This window comes from Otolemur garnettii, unplaced genomic scaffold, assembly GCF_000181295.1.
Source record: "Otolemur garnettii isolate 467f Iridium unplaced genomic scaffold, OtoGar3 scaffold00239, whole genome shotgun sequence".
Classification (NCBI taxonomy): Eukaryota; Metazoa; Chordata; class Mammalia; order Primates; family Galagidae; genus Otolemur; species Otolemur garnettii.
In genome coordinates this window covers 863,928-874,365 of record NW_003852634.1, presented here as the reverse complement: position 1 = coordinate 874,365, position 10,438 = coordinate 863,928, and the positions used below count along the sequence as shown (strand labels likewise).

Sequence of the window (10,438 nt, the reverse complement as noted above, 5' to 3'; positions counted from 1 at the left end):
ATATATATATATACACACAATATCACAGATCCATAGATGTTAACTAAATAGAAAGCAAAATTACCTGTGGTATAACTAGACTGCATGATAAGCATTCAAAACAGCAACAAGGATGCAGCCTAATGGTAGCCCAACCATACATTCGAGTTGTATAGGTACTTGTCACAACATCTAATACCAAAGATTGTATTTTATTATAGAACCATGATAAGCCAAAATAGCAATGGCAAAATTTAAAACACTATATAACTCATAAAGTACTTTCATATAGATCATTTCACTTTATTCTTCCTGTAACTGTGGGAGATGAGTAAGGTAAATCCTATTCAAGAGCCCATTTTACTGTCTGAAAACATTAAGACTGAGATGAAGTAACTACAACAAGGCGATACTCTCTTGCTTCAAAACTTTGTTCTCTTTTCAAAATACAAATCCTACTTTATGACAGGAATTGTAGGTCCTTATCATTTATATTACTTCAATAGCCTCCTAACTGATGTTTCTATCTCCAATCACTGCCTACTTCTAACCTGCCCTTCAAACTATAACCAGAATCATATCCCTAAAATAAATTTGATAATGTCTCCCCCTACTTAAAATTACTTTATAGACTGGCCATATCCAATAGAACTTTCTGTGATGTTGGAAATGTTCTGTATCTATGTTGTCAGATATAATAGCCACTTCAGAGACACATATAGCTACTGAACACTTCAATTATTAGTAGTGTAACTAAGCCACTAACTCTTTAATTTTAATTAATTTAATTGAAATTTATATAGACACATTTGGTTAATATTTACTGTATTGGATGATGAAGCTCTAATCAATAAGGGACTTTTTTTCTGATCCTGATAAAAACCACTGAACAATAAGAAGAGGCAGGCTTGGTGCTCATAGCATAGTGGGATTGTACTCTTTGAGGGAGTTGGCCAATGGAGATATGGGACCCATGAGGGTGCAGGTCCCCCTCTCTATGACGGACCTAACCGCTTGCAAGCAGAAACTGGCAAGGTTCTCAGAGGACTTTCTAGATGAATTATCACACCTGACCTATGTTTTGACCTTACCTGGGCGGACATTCATATAATCCAATCTACCTGCTATATAGCAAAGGAAAAATACCACATTTGAGATGTTGCACAGACATATGCTGATGGACTAACAGTTTTTCGGCCTGGCCAGTATGCTGCTGGGACAACAACAGTTTTCTCTGAGGACCCTCAGTGGAACCATGAGACACAACATGCAGACATGTGGAAACAGAACCACATGCTTCACTCCAGTATATTTCTAGAAAACCCGGCCATTACCCTTTAAATATGCCAAGCAATGGAAAGGTATTAAGGGACTTTATGATACCTGCCATATAAGCAGAGATATCCTTTCCCTATTTAGTAAGAAACTCTTTTCTGGGAAGAAATTGTACAAAACCATTAAGCAAGTTTACTCTGCCTGCCCACTGCCCCTTCAAAATAATCCCCAGGGCTCTGGGCCCCCTAAGCAGTTAAGCCTGTTGAGATAAAGGGTAGCTATCCAGGGGAAGATTGGCGACAGACTTTACCCAAAGGTAGTCCTCATAAAGGCTGCTAGTTTTCAAAACAACTATACCAGAATTTATGAAAAATTTTGTATGGATCAAATTGGCTATAATTAAAAAAAATGGCTAAAACAAGGCTCTCTTTAAAGTACTGATTCACCTTTGGGATCCTTGGGGGATGGCTGGGATCTTGGTCAATTAGACCAGTTGCTGCAACTGTAATAATGATGGTTCTAATTGTAGCCCCTGTGGGTTTTTTTTTTAAATCTTCTTGTTAAGTTTGTCTTATCCAAGCTGCAGCAATTCCAGACAAAACTTGTGGTGATGCAGGGTTTTCAGCCAATTCTCACAAGTAATGAGTCCCTAAATGCTTTAGATTTAGCCATTTAATACTTCTACCTACACAAGCCCTGACCTTAACACTTATTGCAGGCAGGAAGGATTACAGGACCCAGACCCAACTTCACCTTCATTCAGCAGGAAGTAGTTACAGACAACAAATCAATGCCCATAGCCCCTGAAAGAATTCAGGGTCACAAATATTTAAGAGAGACGGTATTAGCATAGGTAGGAAAATAAAACATGAGCAAAGGAAGTATGGAACAGGCAATGTGAACAAATGGAATGCTGAATAAGAGAACATACTGTAATAATAAGATAAAAGATTGTGAGAAGACAAAAACCAAAGGATTTGGGGTCCAGCTAGTTAACAGTTTCATGCAATAAACTGATCCCTGACCTAAGATTTGAAAAATAGGCAGGAATCAAAGAGATGACATTTTAGATGTAGGATATAGCATAAATGATGAAAACAAAAAAGGCACAAAGTCCAAGGAACAGGGATGATTGGCAGGGTAGGGTATTTGGAAAGAAATAGTTAACAATATGGCCTGCAAGCTAGTTAGGTAGAAATTTTTAGGGCCTTGAACATCAAGCCATGGTGTAGAATCCACTGAAGTTTATCATCAGGGAAATGAATTGACAAGTTATGCTTAGGAAGAATAATCTAGATGTGTCGTGTGGGATAAGTTAGAACACCAAGTCCTTGAACGCATGGAGAAAACTCATACGTAAAGTAACAAGGGCCTAAAACTAGAGAAGAAGTTAAGGGACTAAAAAGGACAGAATAGGCCACTGCTATTACAACAAAATGTTCACCTACCTCAGAGTGCTATTGCAAAGACCAAATAACATAAGAAAAACTTGAAAAGTATATTTACTCACTAGTAACAAAATCTACAAGAGGGTCAAAAGCACACCAATGATAACTCTAGGGGAGACTGATTTTAGGAAAGGAAAAAACCAAAACAACAAAAATATCATCTTTTGCAGGCAACTAAAAATATATTATTAAAATTACAATATTAAATAATTAAAAGACCTAATTTTGGTAAAGACTGAACACCATGAAAAAGTGCTTACAAGTAAAAAGAGCAAAACTTAAATTATCTCAACAATGTAAAAATGACATACATATAAGAACAGAAATTCAAAGGAAAAAATATTTAAGATGTAGGATTGTAGCTATTTTTCTTATGTTTTTCTTATATTTAGCTTTATACAATTAAGAAGAGGGAAATGTAGAGTATAAAGACCATATATAGAACATCGATTTTACCTCTATTATACACTTTATTACATAATACAAGAAAGAACATACTTCTCTTTGAAAAAGCAAAAACTTTAAGACCAAGTAACATTAATTCTGTATTTGTCATTCAATCAAAATTTTGACATAAATTTTCATTCTATTTCTACCTCCATTGCCCATGACAAATGTCCTTTCTCTTGCCACTGGCTACTCAGGAACTCTGTTATGAACCTACCAGCCAGCAAATATTATGTTTGCCAGGGATTCTTAACTGGGGTGGGAAATATTTCTGATCCTTCTGAAATTGCATATAAAATGAAGCACATGTGTATGTGTATTTTTCCAGGAAGAAGGTCCATGGCTTTTATTAGATTCTCAAAAGGCCTAGCATTCTAAAACACTGTTATGAACTTTTCTTCCTCCTCCTCTTAATTTCAATAACCAATACGTCAATGGCTTAGAGAATATGTTGCTTATTCAATTATCTCTGAGGAATCCTTTGAATTCCTCTTTTCAATCCCCAAGTGCCACTTTCAACTAAGATGTTTATATTTCTGTTCCTTAAATTTATAGGCCATGTAAGATTCATCTTTATTTACAACTTTTATAACACTGCTGCTATTCTTCACCATCCCCTTAGGACCTATTTTTATCTTCCTAGATGATTTCAGAACCTAGTTTACTTTTCTTCCACCCCAACACTAATAAATGCTAAACTCATCATCAATCATAAGTTTCCTTCTCCTACTCTTAAACCTACAAGTACTATGAGAACAACACAAATCTGTGTCATCAAAAATTCATGTGAACTTAAACGTAGCTAGGTTGCTCTTGACTACTACTACTAATAACAAATTAGGCTCACAATATAGAGGTACTATATACAAAGGACAAGTTCCAATAGATTACAGTAAGGAAACAAAAGACTTGGAGATCCAGTAGTCAAATCTTTTTAGTTTACAGAATCTAAGGTCTAAAGAAAACAAATCCAAGATAATTAAAAGTAGAAACACAGCTCAAGTAGGTGGTCAGGGGTCCTGGTCCAATAATCACAATACCATGTTATGTGCTTTGTACACTAGTTGTTTCATCCTATTTAACATTTACAATTAAAACCCTCTAACTCAGGGGTGTTCAACCTTTTTTATTTTCTGCCACACACTGGAAGACTAAAAGTAATCTTGGCCATACAGTAAATACACAAACACTAACACAAATTGATCAGAAAAAAAAAAAATCTGTGCATCCTTTTGTGATAATCAACACCATAGATAAACAAAACAAGTCCTCATAAAATCAGCATGTGAGCCACACTGGACACCCCTGCTCTAAATCATCTGTATTTTCTTTCTTTTTTTTTTTTTTTTTTTTAAGAGACATAGTCTTATTTTGTCACCCTTGGTAGAGAGCTGTAGCATCACAGCTCATAGCAACCTCCAGCTCTTGGGCTTAGGTGATTCTCTTGCCTCAGCCTGCCAAGTAGCTGGGACTAAAGGCGCCCGCCACAACGCCCCGCTATTTTTTGTTGCAGTTTGGCCGGGGCAGGGTTCAAACCTGCCACCCTTGGTATATGGGGCCGGTGCCCTACTGAACCACAGGAGCTGCCCCATCTGTATTTTCGTTACAGTCAGACTGGACTATCTATCCATCTCAAGATCCCTTAATAGCATTTGATATCATTCCTTCCTATCTTATTGGGCAAGAATGACACAAGGGACAACAATTAGAAGCTTTACCAAAATCAACATAGACTAACTCCTTCATATAAAGAACTGGGTTGGTTTGGGATGTCTTGCTCTTCTCAAAACCAAGCAGGCTACTTCATAATAGCTTATATTTTCCTTAAAACTGCAAATTATCATTTAATGATTTGTCCTGGTATCTCCTAATACCAGGGTCAAGACTAGAATTCAGTACTTCTGACTGCTGGTTTACCAATGTTCTTTTTTTACTACATTAACCCACATTCAAAGTTAGTTGTGATTAATTTGATATACATTTAAGTCAGTTCCAGCCAGGCAATCCGGCCAGGCAAGATTACAGGATTACATCACGCTTGTAATCCTAACACTCTAGGAGGTCGAGGCAGGTGGACTGCCTAAGATGACGAGTTCAAGACCAGTCTGAGCCAGAGCAAGACCTTTCTTGGGTGTTGTGGCGGGTGCCTGTTGTCCCAGCTACTTGGGACACTGAGGCAAGAGGATTGCTTAAGCCCAAGAGTTTGAGGTTGCTGTGATGCCATGACATTATACCAAGGGTAACAAACTGAGACTATATTTCAAAAAAAAAAAGAAAGAAAAAGAAAATTTAAGCCGGTTCTATTTATAAGAAGATACTTATTTAAATTTCTATTACTGGTTATTTTTTCTGTCTCTTAGAAGCCCATTAAAAAGTCTTGCTTGGGGCGACGCCTGTGGCTGAAAGGAGTAGGGTGCCGGCCCCATAAGCCAGAGGTGGTGGGTTTGAACCCAGCCTTGGCCAAAAATTGCAAAAAAAAAAGTCTTGCTTGGTTTACTAAAAGGACTATCTATTGTCTGAATGTTTGTATCCCCTCGAAATTGCTGTTAAAACCTAATGTCCAGCCTGGAGCAATGGCTCAGGCCTGTAATTCTAGCACTTTGAGGGTTAATCTAACCCACTAACATGATTTCATAATATTTCTCTCCTTTTGGTTCTAAAATATTATGCTCTATATTAATGATTTCTGTAAAAGTATGCATTCAATATTAACTTTGTAACCTCAATCACAAGTCACTAATTAATTTGAAAAGCCCTAGGGTTAATCACCTTCTTCTTTGAAAGCCTTATAATCATTACTTCATCTCCCTGTTAAATCCATTTCTTAAAAGGATAGCAAGAATTCTTTCCCTTTAAGAAATAGTAAACAAAGGTAACATCTTTCCCTTCAAAAATGGAGTTTTAGGGATAGCTGTGGGGTATAGTGTTCATGGACAGAGAGAAAGCCACTGCCTCTGAAATTCCTTCTTCTTTTTTTATTTTTCCTCTGAAATTCCTAATGACTTCTTCCCCCTCTTCTCCTCATTCTTCCAGCAGGAGAAAGTCCTACACATTTTATCTTAACTTCTTCTGCATTATTGGAGACTACAGAACAAAGAGATCATGTGCTAAAAACTTTCAACTATATGTATAATACTTTAAAAACCCTAATATAATGATTTAGATTTGCTTCTCTAGGCTATCTGTCTGCTACTTCCTGTCTCAAACTCCTTACTACAGTCTACTAAATTATATGCAGATCCATGAAAGGATATGCTCTCTCTTACATGTGGGCCTTTGCACATGCTTCCCTCTTTAACTTCTAATTTTTCATTTCTTGGCCTAGATAACAGTTACTCAAGGCAACCTTACGATTAGATTTAACTGGCGGTGCCTATAGGTCAGTGGTTACAGCGCCAGCCACATACACTGAGGTTGGTGGGTTTGAACCCAGCTGGGCCAGCTAAATAACAATGACAACTGTAACATAAAATAACTGGGTGTTGTGGCAGGCACCTTAGTCCCAGCTACTTGGGAGGTTGAGTCACGAGAATCGCTTAAGCCCAAGAGTTAGAGGTTGCTGTGAGCTGTGACACTACAGCACTCTATCAAAGGCATCACAGTGAGACTCTGTCTCAAACAAACAAAAAAAAGATTAGACTTAATGTCCCTCACACACACTCTTCCCGTACCTTGTACTTTCCCCATCACTGCACAGTTCTACTATATTTTAATTACATGTTAAACTTATCTATTTCCCATACTAGATTTTAAGCACTTTAAGAGGCTTATATTTTGTTTTGTTCACTGTTGTAAAGATGTTCAATTATTGATGAATCTAACTCTACCGCCTTCCACATATTTAGTGTCCTTCCCTATTCTCCCTGCTTGGAATGTTCTCCCCAGTTCTATCACCAGCATGAGAGACTTTTTATAAGCTGGTCCTTAATTATCACTATTTCCTCTGGATACTGATAGCCTTTGCTATTCATACAATTCATTTGATATTTATTCTACTATTCAGTTATTCTTGTAATGCATGGATACAATCTTCTTAAGTAAACTGTACAATGCTTGAAGGCATAATTGTTTCTCTTGGCACCCTATTATCTAGCACAATGGTACATACAAAATAGATGTTAAGTATTTCTTAACAAAGATTCAAAATTTAGGCTCCCTGTTGCCTGTAGCACAGTGGTTAAGGCACCAGCACATACACTGAAGCTGGCAGGTTCGAACCTGGGTAGGCCAGCTAAACAACGACAACTGCAAAAAAAAAAAAAAACTAGCCAGGCATTGTGGCAGGCACCTGTAGTCCCAGCTACTTGGGAGGCTGAGGCAAGAGAATCACTTAAGCCCAAGAGTTGGAGGTTACTGTGAGCTGTCTCAAAAGCTGGAGGTTACTGTGAGCTGTCTCAAAAGTTGGAGGTTACTGTTACTGTCACCAGGGTGACAGCTTGAGACTGTCTCAAAAAAGCAAAAAGAATCAAAATTTAAGAAGTTATTTCTCTTCACAAGGCTAACTACTTCAAAGTGATACTGATGGAAAAGTGGTGGCAACGAAACTTTTTGTTAATATATAGAAAATAAAAAGATATACTGACGTATAGCAAAAGTACCAATAATTTTTTAAAAATCTGTTCTTGGCTCTGCACCTGTGGCTCAAGCTGCTAAAGCGCCAGCCACATACACCTGAGCTGGTGGGTTCAAATCCAGCCTTGGCCCACCAAACAACAATGACGGCTGCAACCAAAAAATAGCCGGGCGTTGCCGCGGGCAGCTGTGGTCCCAGCTACTTGGGAGGCGGAGGCAGGAGCATCGCTTGAGCCCAGGAGTTGGAGGTTGCTGTGACCTGTGATGCCATAGCACTCTACCCAGGGCGACAGCTTGAGGCTCTGTCTCAAAAAAAAAAAAAAAAAAACCTGTTCTTGAGAGGTAATAATCAAATATCAAGAAGTACTATACCCATCAGTATAATCATAAGATAAGCAGGCTTATCATTTCCAAACTGACCTGTGTACACAGAACACCACTGTATTTTCAAAGGAAAGGATAATCATGTTTATATATGAATTTAGGACTATCTATGTTTTGGAAAGATAACTGTGGTTTGGCCTATCAAACAGCACTCCCATCAACAAGGGAGTTAATTAATGCCACTTGTTCATAGTTTGCTGTCATCTTACAGCACCTTCCAAATTGCTAATTCTGACTGAGTAAAGTATGAATCAAGGATAACCTATCCCAAATTCCATTCTTAACTCTGGAAAGTATCCTAGTCTTCCTTGAGTTTGGAAAGGTAAGCAGGCTAGTAATTTTGTCTACCCCATCTGTTTAAGACAGAAAAAAACTATACGTCCTTTGAGAGCCTCCCCCGCTCCAGCAGCCCTCTACCCGGAACCTCCGCCCCTTATCCCCAGAGGTTTTCTTCGGACCTTCCACAACTCACTACCCCTAATTTTATTCACGTACTGCTGCTCCTAGTTAACCTCTGACAATTTTTTTCTTGGTGTTTTTGTTGACCCGCGATCATGAGGGCACCCTTTTCCCTATAGGTCCCATTGTCCTTCACCCTATTCTTCTATACGAAACGCATTTCACCTGGTAGAGTCGAGTGCTTCCCAAGGCGCCAAGCTGATGTAATCTCCATCGCGGACCTGTTCTGCCGACAGCTACTAGCGGCCTGACCAGATTCACGGAGTGCCGGTGCGTTTCAAAAGCAGCCGCCGCGACTGCCCAACGCCAAGAATGTACCGCGAGCAGCGCCATCTTGAACGAGGAAAGGAGAACTGAGAGCAGAGGATTGTGGGACGCTGACGGACCAAATTCGGCTACTTAAGTTTCTTTCCCCTCCCCCTCGTTTTCCCGGGCCCTAGACCGGAAGTAGGTTTTTTGTTGTTGTTGTTGTTGTTGTTGTTTTGTTGTTGTTTGTTTGTTTGAGGCAGAGGCAGCGTCTCAAGCTGTCGTCCTGGGTAGGGGGCGGTATCGTCATAGCTCACAGCAACCTCCAACTCTTGGGCTTAAGCGATTCTCTTGCCTCAGCCTCCCAAGTAACTGGGACTACAGGCGCGGGCCCCAACGCCTGGCTATTTTTTGTTGCAGTTGTCGTTGCTGTTTAGCTGGCCCAGGCAGTGTTCAAACCCACCAGCCTCGATGTATGTGGCCGGCGCCCTACCCACCGAGCTACGGGCACGGCCCGAGAGGACTTTCAATTTGACGGTACGGTATGATCATTTCACTAAACACTGATGTTTTCTCCTAGGGCCAGATTTTGACTTTTTCTTACACAACCAGGTACTGGAGTAACATTGTCTTTCTTTTCCTAGGGTTGCAAAATAAAATGCAGCATACCCAGTCAAGTTTGAAGTTTAGATAAACAACAAATCATTTTTTAGTATAAGTATGTACCAAATATTGCATCTACTAAATTTGGCAACCCTATCTTGCCTGTCATTCCACTCTTACCGACTACAACTCATTGCCATGCTTCAATGTCTTCATTTTCCCTACGCATATTTTTATCTTCACTCCAGTACATTAACACTTAGAGTAGATTGAGCTACAGATGTTAATATCGTTTGAGAAGAGGCTTCATCTGTGAGATTCACTACTTCTATCTTGTGAGTACTTTTATTTTGCCGATTGATCTATGTTGTACCAACCTTGGGGCAGTTTTCCTTAGGTCTGTTGCTCTTGGGACAGTTACATATACACACACCACAGATGTTTTTATGCTGATAATTTGCCTCTTTCTAGTTCTTCGCTTTGGTTTCTGCAGTGTCCCTACTTGTTTTTAAAAACTGCTAGATTGGGCTCAGCACCCGTTGCACAATGGTTACCGAGGCTGGCGGTTCCGGCCCAGGCCAGCTAAACAACAAGGACAACTACAACAGCAAAAAAAAAAAAAAAAAAAAAAAATAGCCGGGCGTTGTGGCAGGCACCTGCAGTCCCAGCTACTTGGGAGGCTGAGGCAAGGGAATCACTTAAGTTGGAGTAAATTGGAGGTTGCTGTGAGCTGTGATGCCATGAGCTACATAATGAGACTGTCTCAAAACAAAACCAAAAACGCTTGATTGGTTGACGGATAGTAAAGTGAAGTGTATGTAGAGAAGTCCATGTTTAAGGACAGGTTTGTGACCACTGTCAAAAAATAAAATAATGTCAAAATATGTTTACAGTTATCTGAGAAATGGCATTTCTGAGTCCAAATGTTACCTGAAACCCTAGGGACAATAATGCAGTTACAATTTTATATTCATTGCTGCATTCTCAACCCTTTCACACAGGACAGCTAAATAATTATGAATATC

General features: G+C 39.2%; 1 protein-coding gene across 3 annotated transcripts in view; it reads right to left on the bottom strand.

The window, feature by feature from the left end:
• ABCB7 (ATP binding cassette subfamily B member 7) overlaps window positions 1–8,957 on the bottom strand; it is a 124,196-nt gene extending 115,239 nt beyond the window's left edge. For all 3 annotated transcript variants that reach the window (XM_003802223.2, XM_023508291.1, XM_023508290.1), the window contains exon 1: window positions 8,730–8,957. In XM_003802223.2, coding sequence (XP_003802271.1) covers window positions 8,730–8,897 — 168 coding nt within the window. In that variant the 5' untranslated portion in view covers window positions 8,898–8,957. The remainder of the gene's footprint in view (window positions 1–8,729) is intronic.
• Between the last annotated feature and the right edge of the window lie 1,481 nt (window positions 8,958–10,438).